This window comes from Xylocopa sonorina, chromosome 3 (genome assembly GCF_050948175.1).
Source record: "Xylocopa sonorina isolate GNS202 chromosome 3, iyXylSono1_principal, whole genome shotgun sequence".
In the NCBI taxonomy this organism is placed as follows: domain Eukaryota; kingdom Metazoa; phylum Arthropoda; class Insecta; order Hymenoptera; family Apidae; genus Xylocopa; species Xylocopa sonorina.
In genome coordinates this window covers 16,240,511-16,263,570 of record NC_135195.1, presented here as the reverse complement: position 1 = coordinate 16,263,570, position 23,060 = coordinate 16,240,511, and the positions used below count along the sequence as shown (strand labels likewise).

The 23,060-nt window shown below is 33.7% G+C and overlaps 4 protein-coding genes and 1 long non-coding RNA gene across 10 annotated transcripts; 3 read left to right on the top strand and 2 right to left on the bottom strand.

Moving 5' to 3' along the window:
- The first annotated feature begins 900 nt into the window (after positions 1-900).
- LOC143422125 (uncharacterized) lies at positions 901-10,643 on the top strand. 5 transcript variants are annotated; one of them, XM_076892551.1, is made up of 11 exons: positions 901-1,147; positions 6,658-6,938; positions 7,193-7,428; positions 7,501-7,737; positions 7,820-8,082; positions 8,316-8,643; positions 9,208-9,339; positions 9,508-9,695; positions 9,811-9,954; positions 10,073-10,197; positions 10,379-10,643. In XM_076892551.1, exons 1-11 carry the CDS (start codon positions 975-977, stop codon positions 10,489-10,491), a joined length of 2,220 nt encoding a protein of 739 aa, XP_076748666.1. In that variant the 5' UTR covers positions 901-974; the 3' UTR covers positions 10,492-10,643. The 5 variants fall into 5 exon arrangements, with proteins under 5 accessions (XP_076748666.1, XP_076748667.1, XP_076748665.1 ...); XM_076892552.1 differs by having other exon boundaries at positions 902-1,147; positions 7,193-7,383; XM_076892550.1 differs by having other exon boundaries at positions 902-1,147; positions 7,193-7,737.
- Positions 10,644-10,932: 289 nt separating this feature from the next.
- LOC143422161 (uncharacterized) lies at positions 10,933-11,700 on the bottom strand. Its single transcript, XR_013101684.1, has 3 exons — positions 11,611-11,700; positions 11,339-11,507; positions 10,933-11,187 (listed from the first exon to the last, which is right to left on the bottom strand). It is a non-coding gene; the product is annotated as an uncharacterized LOC143422161 (long non-coding RNA).
- Positions 11,701-12,141: 441 nt separating this feature from the next.
- Positions 12,142-22,740, top strand: LOC143422160 (uncharacterized). Its single transcript, XM_076892608.1, has 4 exons — positions 12,142-12,257; positions 12,403-12,588; positions 12,667-12,807; positions 22,544-22,740. Exons 1-4 carry the CDS (start codon positions 12,200-12,202, stop codon positions 22,627-22,629), a joined length of 471 nt encoding a protein of 156 aa, XP_076748723.1. The 5' UTR covers positions 12,142-12,199; the 3' UTR covers positions 22,630-22,740.
- Positions 14,246-15,488, top strand: Nd-b14.5b (NADH dehydrogenase (ubiquinone) B14.5 B subunit). Of its 2 annotated transcripts, none has more exons than XM_076892922.1 (4): positions 14,246-14,338; positions 14,428-14,638; positions 15,020-15,163; positions 15,248-15,488. In XM_076892922.1, exons 2-4 carry the CDS (start codon positions 14,464-14,466, stop codon positions 15,295-15,297), a joined length of 369 nt encoding a protein of 122 aa, XP_076749037.1. In that variant the 5' UTR covers positions 14,246-14,338; positions 14,428-14,463; the 3' UTR covers positions 15,298-15,488. The 2 variants fall into 2 exon arrangements, with proteins under 2 accessions (XP_076749037.1, XP_076749038.1); XM_076892923.1 differs by having other exon boundaries at positions 15,020-15,169; positions 15,253-15,352.
- Cda4 (chitin deacetylase Cda4) lies at positions 15,804-21,261 on the bottom strand. Its single transcript, XM_076892605.1, has 9 exons — positions 21,176-21,261; positions 18,006-18,124; positions 17,731-17,842; positions 17,528-17,655; positions 17,241-17,446; positions 16,743-17,038; positions 16,399-16,645; positions 16,084-16,275; positions 15,804-15,992 (listed from the first exon to the last, which is right to left on the bottom strand). The coding sequence occupies exons 1-9, from the start codon at positions 21,231-21,233 to the stop codon at positions 15,890-15,892; spliced, it is 1,461 nt and encodes a 486-aa protein (XP_076748720.1). The 5' UTR covers positions 21,234-21,261; the 3' UTR covers positions 15,804-15,889.
- Positions 22,741-23,060: the final 320 nt, after the last annotated feature.

Below are 23,060 nucleotides of genomic sequence, written 5' to 3'. Positions count from 1 at the left end.
GTAGAATCTCTACAAAGAAACAAAAACTGTCTCAGTGTTACGTTTTATTGATCATCTGTCAGACATGCCGTGTTACGTTCTTTAAAGCCTACCCAAAAGTTTTGCTCGCATCTCGAGCGAAAGTCGCTTCGAAGATACGAACCACGCGTCGATACACTTCGCTTCGCCACTAATATCTTCACTTAACTTTTACTTTTCATCGAAAGATTTCTATGTGTCAATACAGAGAAAAGAAAAACCAATTCGACCAGTGTTTTTTCGTTATCCAGAGTTAATCGAGGCAGTCAAATCTAACGGAGCAGCCAAGAGTGAACCTGGTAGAAAAAAATATAGTTTCGCTATAAAAAGAAGGAAATAAAAGAAGCCGCCTGACAGAATCTATCTACATTTATTGCCTTGTTTCACTCTAAAGCGTATACATAATCAGAATTTTGCCATATCCAAGAGGATCAAAGAAAGATACTGCCAAAACCAGATTCGGAAATTGTGATAGGCAACGTTCGACCAGATGAATGGTTCTTAAAACAGAATCTTGTTGTGCCTGTTGTAACAGCTGTTCTCACTACGAATGATTCGTGACTCGTGCTTCGGATAAGTTGATTTTGACTTCAGTTGAGGGAAAAGTGCATTTATTTATTTATTGTAACGTAAACTTTGACGGTAAATGGATGTTCCACTTAAAGGAAAGAAGAACAACTTGCATGCGGACTGCTAATCGAACATAAAGTGATCCTCGTCGGGAGTGTCGTGGGTACGTGAATTTTTCAAATCGCGCTTTTTTTTTCTTCGTCCCTCGTTCTCTCGTTCATATCTGCCGGCTTCTGTTACTCCATTTTTCTATTTCTCATACATTTCTCTCTTTCTTCCTCCCCCATTTCTCGTTCTTCGTTATCGTACCTTGACATCGCTGTTTCACTCGTACATTTCCTTTCGATCTCTTCGTATCTCCTCTCATTCTGTTCGACTGTTCGATCATGAAAGAGACCGTAATACTTACTACATGCCTACTGGGTATCGTGTTCGCTGGAAGTCCTAGACTACCCAGGACCTCTGCCGATGAACGTAATACCCGTAATGTTAGTAACAATGGAGGCAACGTCACTGGAAATACAATGCCGGCACCTAGCCGCAATTCACAACGGAACAGGTAAGTACGGATAGTAAATGGTAAAGTGTGTAAATGTTCTTCGCGACGAAACAGAATTCAATGTCGAGCGAATCGCACGTTAATCCCTTGCCTTACCATTTCTTTCGTCAACGGTGGACACCCGCCTACTGCACTGCAACAAACTCTTACAGTGCTACACATCGTTTTTAATAATCAAAATAATTTATATTTAATAATCTCCCATTTTTGTATAACTTGAGGGTATAGAAAATGTAATTACCACTAATAATTTACATGATTTGTTATTATGAGGCAAAGGACTAACGTTTTGCAAGCAGTAAAAAGATTTTAAAAGCGATCCACATTTTCATTACATACTAAAATGAATTCAGGTATCACTGTCATCGATTAGAATTGCTAATTTACAGAGCATTTGCATAATTGCAGATATGTTTGTCAATAGTTCGGTAAATATTAAATTAGATTATCTCCGGCAGGAAGAAACCATACGTATACTCTCTGCAAAATCAAAATTAGAAACTAGAAAGAAACGTTTTGAATATAAGAAAAAATGATTTATAAAGCTATAGTAACATTATTTGATTCCAAAGTTGTGAACTAAAGTGCTGCAATGTTAGATACCAGTCTTCGCCACCTATTATTTCTAAGTATGGCTTAACATATTGTTTCCTATATAAACTTCATAGATGGTTCCTTTGCGCGGAACAAAAAACCAACATTTGTAACATTTTGCATTTAATGCAAATAGATGAAAATTTCTCTGGAGTTCTTTCTTTGTTACATTTTTTAGATTCGATTCTTATTTTATTACATTTTATTAGACCATACGAAAAAGACAAAGTATATGATCACGTCTAAAAAAGTGTTAATTCCTTTGAATTGGTTCCTCCTGAAAAAACGCGATCAAATTACAGAAAATGGGTACTAGATTAAATAATTGTTCTTAATTGTACAATTCAATTAATTTATCATGTAATTTTGATAAGATTAATGTTCCCCATTATTTCTTAATTCGCCAGTTACTAACAGCAAACATAGAAAGAGAGAGGATAACCGTATGAGATCTTGGTTACATAAAACTTGGCATCGCACTTCGATTGTGAAATAGATAGCGCACGATTCGTAAATATTTCATACCTCTTGATTTAGTAATACCATTCCATAAATACTGTTGTGTTATTAGCGTTCGTTCATTTCAATTAAAATATTCTACTTATCTATTATAACGTCATTTCCTATTATGGCATACTTATTAAAATATATTGTTGCTTACGAATGTATAACGAAATTAATTAAACAAACGCTTATACGTGGCTGTAGTCGTCCGCCATCAGCTTGCTCAACTTCTTTTTTTTACCTGTGTTAAAAACGAAAGTTAAGAAGATTGAATAACTCGTATCGAATTTGTTGCTTCAAAACGCACAACATATGCTTACAAACACGTGAATCAAGCTAACAAAAATTTGATCCATGTTTAATTTTTGATTTGTTTGATTCTATAGTAAATCGAAACTTGCAACTTCTAGAAGTTTTCATCTTCATTCAAATGTAAGAGAATGCAATAAAAACGTTAATTTCAATGAAATTTACGTAATGTATATAAATTTTTCTATCACAATTTCATCGACTTGATTTTGGTTTAATTGATTTGACAAACCGTAGAGTACATCAACGTCAGGTACACAACTTTAAAGGGAACGAAGCGAGCTTTCTTTGTCTGTAAAGTATTTAATAAAAACTAGTGCTAATTTAAATGAAACTGACGTAAATGCTTCGATCACGTTTCGATCGCAAAAATATGGAAACAAGAATTTCCGCTATTGTCTCAAACAGGTTTATGCTCACCTTTTTCTCGCTTTCTCTTTCATCCTCTCGATACTCGCGGTGTGTACTGTGAGCGAGCGCGCGCGCGCGCGATGCACATTTACAATACACCACTATAAATCTTCATGTCGTGTTGTCGTTCTGCCTGTGCATGTTAGGCTTTAGCTTATGTAACTTTATATAAAACAAAGCGAAAGGTCTTGTTTTTAATATACTATTTATAGAGATCCCCTAAATTCTAACAATATTTTTGTCGTTTATATAAGCGGTCTACGAATTTAACTAAATTGTTTGTCGTCTCGATTTTATTTTCGTCTTCTTCAACGCACTCTCGTTTAGTATTCCGTTTTGTTTCTTTAACGCATCATTTGTTAATCTACCTCTTTCTTGTTCACGTTATTTAATGTAGAAACTCGCACAATAATTTCAAGCACGCTATTTAGCGTAAAGAAGGATAAATATATCATTTTAACATCAGAATTTTAAATCCGTTACACGATATTTTGAATCAGTTTCGATCCCAGAAAATATCTCTCAGTGGCGAGACAATTATTTATAATTCCGCAAAATTGATCTGTATAACAGAAATTGTTAAAATTCTTGAAGAAATAAATTTCAAGGATTGTGTATATAAGAGAGTTAAAACAATCGAATGTTAAGCAGAAAAACCAACGAAGTAAATCACTTCATCTCTTTCTTTCCTCCACTTTCACCTACTCGTGTACCATCTAACCCAGACCTTGCGTATAAAGAATCATTTGTATGCATGCATGTACAGTATATATAATTATTTAACGAATATTTTCAATTGTAACACGCTAGATTCATAGTAATTATCCAATGACAATTACGAAGGAATGTGTGTTTAAATATGAACATTATCTTAAAATTACAGTTACTTAACGTATACTTATGATGCACATACATATACATTGCAATATGTATCGACGTACACATAATTTATTTACGCCAAGGGTATTTATTTATTAACGTAGTCTTGCGTGGAAGATTTTGTATATTTCAATAGTACTCCTTTTAATTATGTACAATTATCACAAAAAAATCGTATTAAACGCGGACCACTATCAGTTTTATTAATTGGCACTATCCTTTATCAGTGTTATTAGAATTGAACGCGTTAACTTCTTTTGCACTGATATATATTGAAATAAGGTAAAAGATTACGATGTCGCAAAAGTGAATGTCATCTCGCTCCTTGTCATTTTATTATTCATCAACTTTCAAAGTTATAAGAGAATATTTTGTTGCTCTTTCTTTTCCTCCCCTTTCTTTCTCTGCCCCATTCTCTCTTCTTTTTATCTTGAGTATCATTTTTTTTTCACAGATAGTCAGGTACAAAGTATGTATTCAGATACTATTATAATTTTGACTTTCGTTTTTGAATTAATATACAACGAGCAGTAAAAATGTAATATGTACATCGAATAAAAAAGCGATGATTTATTGCCACAATTCAGTAACGATTACTAATCAATCTCAGTGTCACAATAATCTTCTTATATTACTGGTATTACCAGCACTATTATTATTAGTCATTTACATACACATATTGCCAATAATCTCGGGAACAAATTAAAGAATCGATGAACAATGAGATGAAATCACAAATAAGCGTATGGCCATTTTTTCACCTGTAGCACATGGATATAGTAACAAGGACACAAAGAAAAGAGAAAGAGAATTGATTAAATCGCAAGGATAGAAAGGACAACGTGGGTTACTAGTTTTCCTGCGGTTGCGTAACAAATCTACGAGATCTAGTTATGACAATATGATTACGCAACTTCGACTAGATTCCTCGAAAGCAATGAACGATCGATGATCAAGATACCCTCTACAACTGAAATGACCTATTTGAGGCATTTAATTAATTGTCAGACTAATCTTTCATCTGCGAGCTATACAGGCATTAAAAAAAAAGTATTTATTATATATCCAGACATAGTAACGTGGAACGTCCAAAATGTATGTTCATGACGTTTTAATGTCCTATATAGGCATGTTTAAAATGCTTTAAAGACAAATCTTAAACATTGTTAGAATGCCCAACTCAAACAACTTTTCTATACATTCTATGAGTAAGCTGTTAACTGATAAAGACAGAGTTTTCCGAAGTTTAATAAAAGAAAATAACGGCCGCAAAAAGAGAAATACATCATATTCCTATATTTTCTGTAGAGCACTTGAGATATTAAACAAATCCTGCTTTCAATGCTAAAAACATCGCTATTCGTTTATTGGCATTATACAGTTGTTCTATTACATTCCAGCGATTAGAATAATTACGGTGTTCGTCTCGTAACCTGTTACTTTCCTTTTTCAATCTTACAGAAATTATCAGTGGGGGAATGTTGCCCCGTAGTAAGTTGTGCATTATTCCGCTTCCACCTTTCAGTTGTCAGTTGCAACTTTTTAGTCGCTCGTCTCGCTCTGGAATACTTTTACGCGAATAATTCGAGTAATATCCATGTCCACTTTCACTATAGGGCTGTTAAAAATGTTATTTTACAATGCGATTATTTATAGATGAGTGTACGATCTCATAAATGGTACTAAAATTGCTGTAGGAAGTTTTTAGGTTAAAGTTGAGTGGTAACCTATTATATAATCGTGTTAACGATTCATCGAAATTGCACACGACCAGTGTTTGTCCAAACAATTTATTTAAAAATATAAAGAAATACTGATTCTAATGAAACATCGTTCTATATAGTACGTAGAGAAGTATACAAGGAAAAGAATACGGTAACCATTTCCAACATTTTCTTCCATTCACGTACTGAATTTTATAACAAGTGTATCTATTATATAAGAGCACGGATTACATCTTGCATGCATATCATTATTCTTTCTTGAATAGAACCTTATATTATAGCTTATGTATGCGTGTATATACGATAGTGTAAGGCTAGCATTTGCATCGCTTTCCTCATCGATACAGGGTTCTCATTACAGCTCGACTCGAAGTTCAAATGTTGATTTGTCCATTGTATAATTACTTTTGTACCAATTTGACCAAAATAAATTCTTGTACTTTATATTTCTGATTGATAACTTTAGGTTTATTCGAAGGATAGGCACCAACTAAAAATATAAACCAAGTAACAAATAGTAAAGATTTATTTATTCCTGATTAATAGCTGCCCTTTTTTTGCCTTTGTATCATTTTAACGTATGAAATTTAAAAAGCGTATCGACGCTTACGCGTCGTTCTGTAAACTCGTTGCACATTAAGTAAAAAGTAACATCCAATTACCTCATTCGATTGTGTAGATACATATAATGAGATTGATCAGGAAGTACTAATAATCTTACGAACGATCTACCGTACTGTAAGCATGTTTAGGCTTCGCGGGTTCGTAAGATTCGAAAGGATCGTAATAAGCACGGAGAGTACGACTGCTGACCTACCTACGAACAGATTGCGTAAAATTACAGCTTGCAACGTAACAGGAGAAAGGATACATCTGTGCAAGCTGTTTTAGCTTAAGCTCTGCTTCAGACTCAACTTAACGCTTAAAGAAACTTATCTCTGGTCTTGTTAAATATAAACAAAACGAATCAACTCGGCTACTTCTTTTATACTACACATCGCTCTAATTCATCAATGTTCAACTAAAATTAAAAATGTATTTTATTTCTGCTATTGGTGATCTGTGTTTCATTCAAGAATTTATTTTCAGAGAGCAATACCTCTTCAATGTATTCGAGGTAATAGTTTCGACTTTGGAATCGAAATTACAGCGAATCGAAAACCTGGACAAGGCGGTGGAGCATTTGATGAGAAGAGTGGAAGCACTTGACTCGCGCATGAATGATAACATTGACAAAACCGATGCGGTTATTACAAAACTGCGTACCTTAGATCTGAAGCTTTTCAATTCTCATCCGACATTTTCACCGACCGAGCCTGTCTATCCGACAAGAATGTCCGATGATAAAAGCGACAGTGAAATCAGAAGTGGTAGGTAATTGTGCATCTTTATCATATTCTGCAGTCCATCGCGATTTCTTTAAATCTTTCCACAAAGTTAAATGAAAATTAAAGTTTTACAAATACAGTTTAATTTGTATCTAACACTACCCTTTTTTTGCAAAGTTCAAGAAATCTGTTTTACGCTACGTACGTGCATGTAGGGTCTTGCACATTCTCCTTTTTTTTTCTTTCACCTTTTCTTCACGTGTATCGTATAAATATAGATTTGTATGGTGAAACAGGCTCGAAGTTGCACGCGATCCAACAGCAGAGTCGTGAAAATCCATCGTCCGAAACACTTGGCGAAAAGTTACTCTCACTCGATCAAAAAGTCTCAGATATAGACCACAAATTGGTCAATCTGAAAAACCAGCTGGACAGTAATTTCTTGCAAAACGATGACATAAATGCCGAGGCCAGCGAAAAGAAGCCAGTCAGTATGAGCGTAATCGAAATAACGAAAGCGATGAGCAATGAAGTAATAAATCACATTACGATCGAAATAGAAAACTTAAGACAAGCGACCAATAATATGGACAGGAAATTACAGTTCCACGTGAACCTGGTTTCTGATCGTTTGGGAACTATTTATAACATGATGACGGATGTGCACGACGCTATACTGGTTAGAGGAACTACGAATAATCGACAAATCTTAAACACTACGAAGCCGACAACGACAACCACCGAGTCGCCGCCAAAGCAAAGTAAGATCGATCGAATCGTCGAGCAAATGTATCCAATGTTGACCGTTTCGGAGAAAATGGATCAAGTTTGGAACGTCGTGGTAAGCTGATTGTGAAAACAAGTCGTCCATTCGGTCGAATTCGGTTCGACCTATTTATTGAATTTCATGCTTCTGTGAACAGGTTGGTACCAAAAGTTCCGTGGACGACCTTTTGCCAAAATCAGACGAATTGCTGACGCAAACGCAAAGGCAGGAAAGGGCAATTAATGAGATTCGCGCAGATCTAAGGTTGAAAACGAACAAAATCATCGAGAACTTGGAAGGGGTCGAGAATAGGTTGCGAAAGCAGGAAGATGACGTTGCTAGCCTTGCCCAACGTCCGATCCCTGCGGAACTACTTCTCGACCCCACAATCGATCGGCTTGTTGAATATGATTCAAGTAGGTCAGTTTTTTTTTCTTTACTTCTTTCTGTTCTTATACTACTTATTTACTTTGGTTATTATACACAACTCTAAAGAACAATAGTCAAAATTGGAGAACTTATGACTCGTAAATGGTAATACATGAAATATGTATTTGCTTCGCCTTAAATAATTTTCCACGAAATTTACTACGTTTATACTCAGCTTTGTCGAGAATAGAATTCTATTACTTAATTGGTTTTTTCTTACGCAGATATGTTGGTGCGTCCGAGGATATTCCACCTGAAACCACAGTTCCACCAGTAACACCCACCACCATAGTTTCTTCGGTGTCAATGTCTATGTCCTCTTCAACCTCGTCGAACACTGTAGCAACGAATAATTTCAATAATTCTAACAGTATTGTTGGTTCCAGTAATTTCTCTAATTCAACAGCCAGTCTTGGGCCATCGCCATCCTCTAGCTCGCAACGACCATCGTCTAAAAATCGTGGTGTTATATTTCCAAGTGTTAAGAACAAACCAAGTCCAGCTAATTCAACCTTCACTACGGATGCATTTCTTAGCTATAAAGATGTTAAGGTAAATAATACATACTCTAGTAAAATCTCCAGATTAATTATATTCAGATATATTAATTTTTTATAATTTAATGAATAATGTTTCACTTACACGTGTTACATATGTTACACAAATTTAATTTTGTTGGAAATTAACAAGAATTTCAAAAATATGTACAATTTATTGGGCATACTGCCCGTAACATACACCTACATATTTACATACATATACGTATTGCGTATACCGATGAGAAAAATTCAGGCCTGAAAATTTGTTACGCAACGCATCGATTACGGTCCTGGATGTTTCATTTAAACACACGTTTTATAGTTGCTCGTAATTACTCGTCTCGGCAACTGCAAATAGCATGTGAAAGTCACTATACTGGACATACTTGTTCGCCAACTTACTTATAGCCGGCAACTCAAACAACTGAATATGGCTCGCGATAATTTTACGAGAATATACATATCTCTTTTCATAGATATTTTGTTGTGTATTTATTTATCTTCGAAGAAAGGTATAGATTATATAGAAATATTTTTTATAATATATTAAAACATGACATTTTGTGCAATGTTGCAGGGTTACTCGTGCGTTGACTTGTTAAATGCAGGCATGAGAGATAGCGGTGTCTACTATCTTCAAATTCGCGGAACGACCTATTGGTTTCTCAAAGTTTATTGTGAACAAGATATTGCTGAAGGAGGTTGGACGGTAAGAATTTCGTTAGAAAATTTAAAATAAACAAACCACTTTTCAAAAGCCATGAAACTATTTATAGTACATAAAGGTAAAAAGTATTTTAACGAATTTCGTTTCAGAATGCAATCTGAAATGTAACTAGATTGTAAAAAATATTTAACGATTTCTGCTTTTGTGCAGATTATACAAAGAAGAGACGATTTCGGAGAGCCTAGAGAAAATTTCAATCGAGATTGGGCTGACTATAAGAACGGGTTCGGTGATCCAGCCAGAGAGTTTTGGCTTGGGAACGAAAACATATACATGTTAACCAACAACGAAGATTATATGCTTAGAGTGGAACTCGAAGATTTCGAAGGTAACAAAAGGTAAAGATAAGATTAAACATTACCATAGCTGTTGACTTCAAGCTTGTTTCTATTTTTTATTTTCGATCATTTGAGAAACTCTTCAAGCATGATATTCATGTCGTGTATTTTTCAGGTACGCGCAGTATTCTCATTTCAAAATTTATTCAGAAGCTGAGTATTACAAATTGGAGATCGATGGCTACGATGGAAACGCAGGAGACTCTTTGAACGACCCTTGGTACGGATCGAATAACAGCCCCTTCTCTACATACAACAGGTAACAACCTATTTTTATTTGCTTGAAAATCAAACTTTTTCTCCAACGACACATACGATTTGTTGAACGATGAATTGTTTGGAAATTCTCGTTATTAAATATCTATTTCATCTCACAGGGACAACGATAGATCGTCGTTGAATTGCGCCTCTATGTTAAAAGGCGGATGGTGGTGGAAGTCATGTGGGCGAGGTTTGAATGGTCTTTATTTGAACGATCCTCAAGATTTAACCGCTCGACAAGGTATATTTATGTAACCGATCACAAAAATAATTTATCACTATTATCATTTTGACCCTTAAACTAATAATATACTATATTTTCTATAACTATATCTACATATTATAATATATACATTTTTTATGTACATAGGTACTTTTATAAAATAGAAATCAATTTTTTATTTTGTTATTGTTCATCAAAGGTATCGTTTGGTTCCGTTGGAGAGGTTGGGATTATACTTTGAAACGTGCAACGATGATGATCAAACCGAAAGGTCCAACAACAACAACAACAACGACAACAACAATGGTATAGGCGGTTATAATAATGTACAAAATTCATTAGAAGAATTGCATTACATGCGCAACGTTCAGTATCATAGTGAACCTATTTTTTCGCAGTTACCAAATATACGTGTATAAGAATGTTTCGAAACGCCGGTAAAAAAAAAACAATTTTTCAGAGAATTTGTATTCTCTCTGTTTCTATTAAACACGGCTTTATTTAGCGTCCCACTGTTAAGAAATTGTATATTTATTTCGATTCAATTTTTTATTGCTATTAGTTCCGTCAAATCGACAATTCGTGTACAAAGTGATTAAATGCATATAATCATAGCAATGAAGTAGCTAATCGTATCTAATTAAACTCGATATCGTTAACAATAATTTATAAATTACATCCATAGATTTTCTATAAAAGAGGAAAACATTAAATGCGTGATTTGTATTTTTTCGAACTAATTATTGTCATATTATTTTACTATACTACTGTCATACGTTGAGTTTCACTAAGATTTGTAATGTTAGTTGTTGCGATAAGAACGTTCAAATTCATTTATATTTTATTATGAGAGTAATCACTATTCGCAAACGATTTATTGTAAATATGTGCATAAAGTATTATATGTTCTAAAGATTAGTTTTAAATACTATGAACATTTAATTTTTACGAAAACGTTTACATTTTCCTTCTTCTAATATTTGTTGATTCGTATACATGTATACTTATCTAAAAACACGAGAACGTGTCAATTATTCTTGATAGAAAAGAAATTCAATTAGTTAAATTTATTTAAAAAGAAGGAAAACAAAAAAATATATGTACTAGTTAAACTAAACTAAACAGTAAGTAATACGTATGTATGTAAGTACTTATGTACATATAAGTACATCAACACTCGGCATCAATACAAATGCATAACGTTAAAAATTTACATCGCATAATACTTCAAGATAGAATTTTCACTGCCACGCGTTTGTATTGACACGGAACCGTTATCGTTCGTTTGAATGCAATCATTACAATTTAAAATACAAGAATGTACGTTGCTTAGATCATGCTCATATGTTCTAAGGAGAAATAAGTAATTGTGAAGTAGTAATAATAATAATAATAGTAACAATATTTCGTCTACTATACAAAAAAATGTACTAATTTTACGAAAGTGAGATAGAAAATTATAATTCTGTACGTTGATGATTCAAGTATGTAAATAAATTTATTAGAAAAAGTGTGTAAAGAAAATGATATACAATAGAGACTTACAAGCTCTAAGTTGTGTTGTCGGGATGTATATTTCAATTTTTATATTTCAGTTTTATTCTAATTTACTGTATACTTCCCGCTAGTAGTTCTTCACTAGTTTATTTCGCTGTAGATAATTATGTGCAACCAGTTTGAGCGCTTTTCACAGAGATGACGCCATGAGTTCTAGAGTAGGGTCGGTATCATCTATCTCACTCTTTCTTATATATCTTTCTCTCTCTTACCTCTAAAGCGGGCAATGTACAAGAAATTGCAATAAAAGTATTGAAATATACAATAATTTACAATATTAATTAGAAATCAATCTTTACATAGTTAGAAAATTGATCAAAAGTTTAAAAACAGATACAAGATCTTAACCAATCAAAACAATGGACACATGAAGGCGTATCCCATGAGCCTATGCACCGTCATTGTTACCGTACTTTGCATCGTGCGTCACGAACGAATAGAGAATATAATAATTATTCAAAAAATGGTAACCAATAACGTGATCTCGACTATTTGTTTATTATTTTTATTGACAGTAATAGGTAAGCCAAAACTTTATTCGAATAAACATGGACTAAGTGCGTTTTTACTTTGGTCAAAGTGAAAGTTTGTTTTATGAAAACTTGTAAAAGCCAAGCACCTACATTTGTTAATTATTAAAATAACGTTAAATAATACTTTTTACAGGTACTGAAGCAATTCGATGTTACCAGTGCAGCAGCGACACTGATCCTAAAGGAGAAGATTTGTGTGGAGCGTATAAAAAATTTGATAAAGAGAAAAATATTCCTATAGAGTGCAATAGTGAAGAGTCCAATATGCCTGGTACATTTTGTGTCAAGATAACACATCAAAGCCCTCGTGGCTTTATTTGTATGTTTTGCTTCTGTATTTTTAATATTCTTAAACGCATAGTTTAAAAATTTCTAACCATTGTTCATTCGTTCGTAGGGGATGGTAGATGGCGACAAGTTATTCGTCGATGTGCTTCTGTGGCCAGTACCGGAGTTACAGGTGTTTGTAACTGGGGTGTGTACGAAAATGGGGTATATTGGGAAGAATGTTCATGTGCGCATGATGCTTGTAATGGAACATAAATAGGCATATCCATCTCGAAGGAAAGAAGACACTAATCTCTATAATTGGACTCTATAAGAGGACACTAATTTCTGCTTTGGCTTATTCCTGTTATAGCAACATCTTTTAGAGTAAGTTATATTATTTGGTTTCAATGGACCAAGAAGTATTAATTTTAGGATTTAGTATATACAAATTTTTTATGTTGTACATTTAGGATGTAGAGAAATGAAAACATTTGTTATTAATGTTCTGTGAATATTTTTGCATATTTATGGAGACTTACAGGTATATATAACTATTTTGAATAAAGACATTTTTAGGTAATAGGCTAATTAAATTGCATATATGTACATGACTACACTTTTTATATATAATAAATGCAGATTTTATTTACGTTTTATAATTGAAGCTACATTAAAAAAATATTTTTATAAACTAATTTGCGTATATTACTTTTAACCATATTATAAAGTGTATAAAATACATAGATTATTTCTTTTGCTAACCTTAAACTATTTTATTCTAATTTACTTACTTCGATTTGACCTAGATAGCACCTCGTGACTCTTGGCGCTCATCACCATAATTTTCCTTCACCTTTGGCAATATCTCCTGAAAAAGTGCCCAAACTGATGGAACAGTATTATCGATAGCAAAATAAAGTACTAATGCATGGTAGTGCAATTTCTTAAAGTAGCGTTGAAACCGAATACGCGACTAGTTTAGGCATTCTCTGAAGAAATGACGGTAGTTTCTTGTTTGTAGGATGCTATATACGAGTCGGTAATACGCGATATTACGCCATGTGATAAAGAGGAACAAAAGAATTCATCGCACAGGCACTATCAACACGATTTTCTGTTTTAAACAGTAACGGCTCGTGGTTAAAATAAGTGGAGATGTTACTCGCAAAATTGACGACCATTTTTTTTTATTTAAACCAAAGTTGTAGCAGTTCAAACTGTATCCATTCATTAAGGATTATATATCTTCATATACAAGTATGAAGAAAGAATTAAAGAAAAAAAGACACATTATGTGTAAAATGTTATGGATAATATCAGGTGATAATAGAGGGCGTTGCAGTGTCTATGTTCAAGCTGTATACATGCGCGCCGCAGATGCGCGTTGTAAAGGATGTCACATCTGTCATCGCTTAAAGGTGTGTATCCATTAGAAGGTCGTTGCGGAATTAAGGTTACAACGTCCCTGTGTAATCATGTCCTCATTGACAGAGCTGACCATTTGATTACATTTTCAAAAGACCAGTCAAACTAATTTCAATTCGTTTGTAACCAAAATTTACGTTATATTGATATATCGCATACAAAATTTTTTTATTACTGCCAGATATCGTGAATAAAATTAAATTACGACTATGATCATGATTATCTAATTACTATGATAAATCACACACATATGATATGCATATGTTTGACAAAAGCCTGAAGTTTAGCACGAGTTGTTTTAGTCTCTCTCTTTCTCTTTCTCTCGTTCTTTCTCGAATTCACTTTTAGAATTACGTAGCGAATGCATGTACAGTGTAAGTTCTCTGCAGAGATCCCGATTCCCGAGTAGTCGTTTAAATTTTCTTGTTTATATTGATTGTGACTGATCATAACTTATTTGCAGTCTAACTCATCAGATTAAGTCTCAAAGAATAAACGGATGGATAACCCAGAGGAAAAATTTCCTGCTCAATGGGCGCTTGATCTTCTTGAACCGACGGAGATAGATTATACACAATCGTTGTTTAAAAATTTCATAGCTTTACCAGCTGCATTTGCTGGTTATGTTGCAGTACGAATGAGAAATTCGGCCCTCGGTCGTCCTCCGCATTTCAGTAAGTTAAATAATAATTACATGCTTTTGTTTTTTGTTATATTTCAGTCTAACCTAACACTAACTACCATGATTCAAGATTCTTTAAAGGGATAGAAAAGAATGTCCCTAAAATAGTTGAAATGTTATTTTAATAAAGAAAGCAATTTCAGTTGCTAAACGTTAATTTTAAAGAGTTTTTGCAAAATGACAGAACGATATGGAGGATCAATAAGATATTAAATACATAACATTAACAAGTACTGTCTAGAAACTCCAGGAGTAAATCTTATTTATATTTATAATCTAATTACTTGATAGCTTTATATATATTATTGTCTGTTTTATGTTTTATATTCACACACATATAATAAGTAATGAATTATAAATATTCATTTATTAGATACCCCCCTCATACTTGCGATAACTGCAGTTACCGGTGCTCTTGGATTTACCGTGCAAGAAATAAGTAGGATAGTACACGCAAGACGTGATGCCTCAATGAGAGAGTACATAATGCTTCATCCAGAACGTTTTCCTGAACCGGGTGAGTCTTTAGATACTTTCTAACAAAATATTTTAATATAAATTAAGCATCGTCGTTAATGAAAATTTATCTTTGACATTTCAGAGAACAAAAAATATGCAGACCTATTTTTGCCATGGATTCCAGTACGTTAAAAAATTGAGGTACACTTCCATAGTAATGTAATATTTTGTCCTAGCAAATATAAAAATGGTATAATACACACTGTAGTATATATTATAAAGAATATGTTCATTTCTTTGTTTCTGCTTTTGCTTTAATTGATCTGATTTAACCATCATAAATTGTTTATGAAGTATTCAATATACAAAGAAGTGTGCAGAATATTTCACATGATTTAAAAAAAAATATTCTATATTATACTATTATTTCTGTTCATACCAAATTTGGAATGTCATTTTATTGTTCAACCTTTAGAGACCTGTGCCAGACACACCATATTAAGGCACAATAGGTCTAACGTGGATATATATTGAGATATTTAGCACGAATATTTTATTATAAATGATGTCAAATCACTAATTGTTACAGTTAATATATTTACATAATTGTCTTATAAATGATAAATATATGTTTTGCAATGCAGTCCAGGAAATTTTAGCATATCTTCTGATGTTAATAGAGCAGATCAAACATTTTTAAAATTTATTATATGTTACTTATATAAACAACAACAAATGAATTGTTTAAATTACATCTAATTATGGTTCTAGATTCTAAACATTTTTATTTCTTTTCAGGATTGTAATTATCATTATATAGTCCAGTTCCTTTTGAATCCCCTAACCATGGATATCTATTAGGACATTCCCTGCATGTTTCCAAATACCTATAAACGTGTTTCATTGTTATTCTTAATCTAACATTAGTAGGTATAATTCGATAGAAAATATTCCATAATATTATTTGACATTTATTACCTTGTTGTAGTGAAATTTGATTCTGTAGGCTTGAAATCTAAAGCACATTTATTTGCGTTATTACATGGCGGTCCCGGAAGATTTTCTTTTTTCTTGCATGACCATCCCTCAAAATTATTCAAGGATTTTAGAGGTTTCGGATCAGTTATCCATGTAAGTGCTTGTGTGGCTGTTACAAAATATACGTCAGGCCTGAAAATATTTGTAATTATTTCGATGATTTATAAAAATCTTCTAACATCGTTTCATACTAAACTTTGTTCACGCGACGATTTGATCTTATACGCTATTCGAAAAATGTTATATATTACTTACAATGTTACTGCCCAATCGAGAAACTTCGACAGCCCACGTTCAAGTTCCTTGATTTGGAACCAATTAGTGTGGAAAGGCATCATGTATGGTGCTCTATTTTGTTCATAGTAACGATTGAAGTCTTCTTGCAACCACTCGAAAACTTCTTCAGGATCATGGTTATGAAGCACGCATTGATCCAAGTAAGGGCAATGTCCTCCCTCGTAACTTTCAACGTAATGCGCGTTCAATGGTAGCTCCCATACTCCTAAGAACAAGATTTTTTCATGGTTCATTCCCTCCAATTCCTTTCTTTTAATTTACTTATTTATTTTTTTTTAATACAAAAAAAGTTTGTGTCATACCTGGAAATGATTTAGTAGGGCATGTACCAGCTTTACATTCGTGTGGTATTTTATAATCAAGGGTATATGGCCAGATTGGTACTTTTAGCGGAGAAATTCCAATGCTACTATCATATATGTATCCAAAATCTTCCAACACTTTGTATTGAGTATTTCGTCCCGGTTTCAGGTATGGAGCTCTCATGCCGACAATTTCACTTCTTGAAATATTGCTGAAGTGTTTCAGTATTTCCCGCATGCCAATCATTTCACCAACCCATTCCTCATATCCTTTATCCTCCAAGCCCTTTTGTAATCTAAACATTAAACATCATATACATGAATATCGACTTATTCATTTAAAATCTGAGTGAAGAGACATAACTCGAAAACTGAATTCTGGTCTCGTAAATGTGACACTGATTTTGCAATTTTTTCTCTGTAGCTCCTATCACTTCCTTTATGCATTGCAGCATTGTTTTCGACTTGTAAAAATGAAAAATTTGTATCAATACTTGCGATATAGTTTCGGTAGCAATTTCATGTCCGTCATGCGCTAAACTTTGAACCATATTATAGTTACAGTATTCATGGGAAATAAAAAATGTGCCTTTTAACGGGCAATTGTTCGGGTTCAATCGATCGGTGGCGAATATCTTTTGATAATGGTCGAAATTATTGTGGTTTATTGCACCGTCGAATGTCATTATTATCATTTGTGGCGTCTAGAATAAAAATAAAATAATGTAGCATGAAAAGTATTGTTGGAAGCAGTGTCTGAGAATGGTAAAGTAATGAACTCTTACATCCTCTGGGTTGAGACCACCCGGAATTATTGTACCATCTCTTGAGCAGAAGCAGTAAGGTAATTGACAATTTGCAGTGTCGCATTTTTCTGCTAGGTCAGTTGGTGGTTCAGTAATAGGTGCTGGAGCTGGTGTTACAAATAATTTTATAAAATTAATGTGTAATTATGTAACTGGTATGATTATTAAAATGAAATACTCACTTGTAGCAATAGGTCCGCAACGAGCTTCATTTTTAAACGTGCAAAATTTACTAATGTCATCAAAGTGTAGTCCTGATGGACACCTGTTCAGATATGGGTAGCCATCCACACACTGTTAAAATTACATATAAATATTTATTGAAAATAATTAAGTATATCTATATTTTATGTAGGAATTAGTTAATTTCTTTATTATACAGATAATGTATCGCATTCAGTCTACTATCTTTTTGTTTCATTAAGTTTAACTCTTATTTAAATTATCTTCCATTCACCTGATAAAATCTTCTACACGTTGCTGGGTCTGCAAAGTTACCATTGCCTTGACCTTCGGGACATTTGAATTCTTCGTCTTTCTTTTCTTCCTCTTTCTTAGCATTTTTTTGTCCGTAAACTGTAAAATGAGTTACAGGTATTACACGAGCAACAAAATAAATCTATTTTATTATTTGATTTCTTAAAATTTTGTTCTTCTTTTAAAAGAGACATTACACATTTTGTAAATCTACAGAATAAGGATACAAAAACACATTTAATGATTTACCAAATTTTTAATTATTTTATATACACAAAATTATTATAATATTTAGAAAAGGAATGAAATATAAATAAGAAATTTTAGAAAACAATAATATAATTAGACATACAAAATAATATAAAAATATTAAATATTATATATATATATAACTGGATCAGGGGCAGGATCAAGAATCTACATTTAATTGCATGTATTTCTATACAATAGTAAAATACAAAAGTAATAAAAATGATGAGAAATCAATAAAATTCCTTATGATATTATCTACAATTAATTATTCGCCATGGTAAAAGAATTCAATTTCAAAAACTTTCTGTTTTAGCGAATATAACTTCAAGGGCATTTCATTGGAATTTCATTCAATTTCAAGCACGATAGTTGCAAAACAACGAATAAGAAAATCGTATAAAATATTTAGCAATGGATTACTCTCGACAAATCTTTATGAAACATCCAGCATTCGCGGCACATAGAGAATGTTTTAAAAAATACTTTAAATGAAAGAGAAAACAGATATCGATGAAAGAGCAAATTATGCACGGACAGGTATTTAATTGGATTCAGAGAACATTCAGATCCGAACATGTTAAATCACATGTTGAATACTGAGCAAATGGTTTGTCAGGAGAAAGTACATAATATATACATATCTATATATATTGGGAAGATTCTCCTCTACAATCTTATAGTAAATGTGAATATATGCGAAACAAACGTTGCTGCCTCTATGACGTAAACAATTTTAATATCGCTTCAGGACTAATATTTTCTTTACAATTTATTAGTACGTTTAAACATCAATTTCGCAATAATGCCCGTGCGTACGTATCAACCGAGCGTATATGCGAGAATTAATCATCACCAGAGGGCATCGGTATCCCCGTGGAAGTTCCGACAGCTAGAGCAAGCCTCGCGTGTGCATTGAATGCCAAAAAAGATCAGTTTTGCGGCAAAGTGGAAAGTGAAGGTACCACTCTGGCAATGACGTTGTGGTAAATCGTTCAGGTGCAACATTTCCAACGGCCGAACGTAGATATACGGGCACGTCAGTGTGCGCGTGTATGCCACACCGTGTACGTAAATGGCCAAACTTATGTAAACACCAGTGAAACCACTGTCCGGGTACCTAATTTAACCAGCGCTTCTCCCGAACCGACAGGCACGAATCGTTTGCTGCTCCTTTCGATTCATTGCTTCTTATCACTGTTCAACTTTATTTACGACACACGTCGCATCGGTAAGAGAGGAACATTCAGCGTCCCGTTGAAATTTTATTCACCACGGAGAACGCTACTTGCGCGGAGATGCGTTGAACAAGACTCTTTCGCGAAGTTCCTTGGGGACAAACTCGATATTTATTTACAGACGTCTCGTTTTCTAAAGCGTATATTATATATTTCTAGTACACGCGTGTATCACAGAGTTCTTGGAACGCTACGACTCGATTGCACAAAATGATACAGTAGACTTATTCGGTGTACGAGGTGAAACCAAAATTCGTTCGCATGTTATAAGGATTCGTGCACACGCGAGATTCGAGCGATTATTGTTATGCACGTTGTGCTTACGATACGTACGCGGGTACTTTTTTGTTTCTACTTGTAAAACGAAGGGTGAATCAATTTTAAAGACGATGTTTAACGTTCAGAATTTCTATCTGGATACGATTTACCGATGATTGATTTTTGAGAAAATATGGATGGAAAAAATAAATATAATCGAATCGCGTTAAAGGTATAATTTATGAATAATACTATGCTATTATTAATAATACGATAATAATATGCCGTTTTCCGCAATGGGTCAAGGAAACTCTTCGAATTCCGTTTAACGGGAGAGCTGGTTGATGAATGTCAATTTCTAACGTTAACGGTAAATCTTGGGATGCGAGTGTTTTCCTAATTAATAGTAATCGTTACGTACTAGTTATATCTTTGAATAACTGTTTTGTCACTACATCTAATATTATTGTTCAAAGTGCAACATTTTTGTTAATCGTTGCCTTTTGTTAAAATATTGTAAAATTATTTACTGCAAAGTTACTTAATGAATCACTAATTAATAAGAGAATGTTCACAGAAGGTCATTCTTCCGTCACACCTACACTTGTAATAAATCTAGCTGGCATGCTGATCAGTTTAATTGTTCTTCTGCATACGGAATATTTAATGAATGCTGCCCTTTGAGATTCGGTTAAAAAATTTAGTAAATATGATTTTATCGCAATTTTACTTGAGATTTTAATATTTAAAAATTTGTTTAATTAATGTTGTTTGTATTATTGTAATAAATTAATTCCAGGCCCTGGAATCTCAATAACAGACCAAGTTTAGAAATAAAACTGATTGAAATCTGAATTTCATTGATAAATTGTTTCCATCTTTCTTTCCAGATCGATTGTGATTAAAAAAGATTTAACGTAAAGGTTGTTCAACAAATACGAAACAATTTGTCCAGCTGCATATATCATGAAATCTTACAAATTGATCACCCATTACTAACCACCAAGGACAAATGAAAACTGAACATAAAAAAGGCTGCAAGTGTCATGTGGACTTTCATCTTGGTATCTGCATTAAAGTTTAAATTCATTCCTTATCAATTTTAAAAAGATTTTCGAACGTTAAAATAAAATATAAGACCGTATAAAATACTATAACAAGCGACGCATAAAAAATAAAATTATTCAATAATTAATTTTGTTGAATAGCAAATCGTCTCCTTCAGATTCTTATTTTCGATATGTCCACGTTTACAGCCTTTTTTATTTTTCAGTTGAAGCTTCAAATTTTGTGGGACAAGAATTTCTCTTGGAGCGATAGAAGACCGCGGTAAGAGGAGGCAACGGGAGGTATATATCGGTCAACAAGTTCGATCTCTCCGCGGAACGAGCAGCTGTCTTCCTACCTGCGACGACGGTGAACACGGCGAAGCACAGCAACAATCGGCTCCGTTTCGACGTCATCCTTTGCGCAGATTCGTTTCCCTCGGTCCCCTTTTACTGAGCCTCGTTCAATTTACACCACAGCACTCACGTTCAAAAATGAATCTCTCCTGTAATTTTGTCGGCTCGTAGCGCGTGAATGCACGCTCGTCATCGACGAACCGCTGGGAAAAAAGAAATGTCGCGACACTGCTGCTAGAGGTACTTACATGCCAGCAATGCCGTCTGCTGTGAGCCAGGACGGAGTTGGGAACCGGACGGTAGGAACCGTACTTAGCTCATTGGCTGACCACTTTCTACCATCGTCCCGGTCGCCCGAGAAATCTTCGCTTTTATTCGCCTCCGAGTAGACAGTGGTTCCGTGTAAGGTCCATCGGCGATGGGAGCTCTGGATTTTTGATAATTTTCAAGAATCTCTCGGATGATCTCCAGCCGGATTCCTGGTTTCGATGAAAGCGACAGAAACCAGCGGACGGCTTCGTTGAGGACAAGAAATATATTTTTCTACGTGTAGGTATTTTGTTCTTCTTTTTTGCCGGTATAAAATCTACATTTTTGTTTTCTACCTCATTTTTCATTTGTTTATTAAATTTTTTATTATATACAGTATGTAATTAAATTAGAACTTTCTAATTGTATAATGACATGAGAATATTGGTAAGGGAAGAGGGGGCGAGAGACAGAGATATAAAAAATTTCTGATTGTAATTTGTTCAAGGAAAAAAATAATTTATATTTTTCAATTGATTAAATTTGTTTAGCACAAAGTATGTAAAATAATTGAAAAATATATACAAATATGTTTCTTTATGTTTCGTAGATAGTATAACACATATCGCAAGAAGAACATAAGAATGTTCAGAGTTCAATCTTGGTGATTTGCGGCCCCCTCACCGTCTTTTCCTTTTTCATCGATTTCTTTTTCTTTGTCTCCCTTTTGTCTCTTGTTTGAGACTCAGCAGGCTGCCAGTAAGGATTAAAATATTTCTGTTCACGCTCTACAATGCTTAATTCTTGAGACGCTAAATAAATTCTGCTAAACGTATCGTTGTCCAATAAATATTTCATTCGATACGTGAAATTGAAAGACCAATTTATGGTCGGATTCCACTTCTGTTTCGTCTTAAGAATACGATGTATAATATAAGGAAAATGAAGTACAATGTCCCCGAAGAGTGCTGTGTTCTCTAATGTAGTGGATATTGCTGAAAGAAGTGCATAATAATTTTTAATATTTTAATTCATACAAGGACACTTATTAACGACAACAAAATTACCGCTTTGAATGGTAACATTTTCTGGCAGAGATCTATTATCCGGATTGAAACCTCCGTCTTCGATCAGTACTTTACTTGTCCCTATTATATCAATCATTTTCTCGCCAAGAATTATGATCATTTTGTACAAACGTTCATAACTCTCTATTTGTTGAAGATGTTTAATGGCTTTCGCATGCTCCTTGCGTTGAAGAGCAAACGATTTTTTGACTAATAAAATCTACGTTAAGGCGTAAATATGTTTTACTTTATAGTATTACATATAATACAGTATAATTCTTCAATATCTAATATATATACACCATTGATCACAACTATTAAATACGATTTTACACGCGTTTATTAAAAGTATAATAAAATTAGAATAATAAAAGTATCACAATCTCATAAATCACGATTTTTATAGTAGCGAATATTTCCTAAATGTTCACAACTCCGGTTCGAGTTGGAACAGTTATCGTGAAATGTGCACATCCAAGGTTTGCGAGTGAACGACTCTCTCTCGAAAGAGCATCATCATCAGAAATAGAGAATAAATTTTCGCTGTTGGTAAATCCGTAGATAGCGGAAA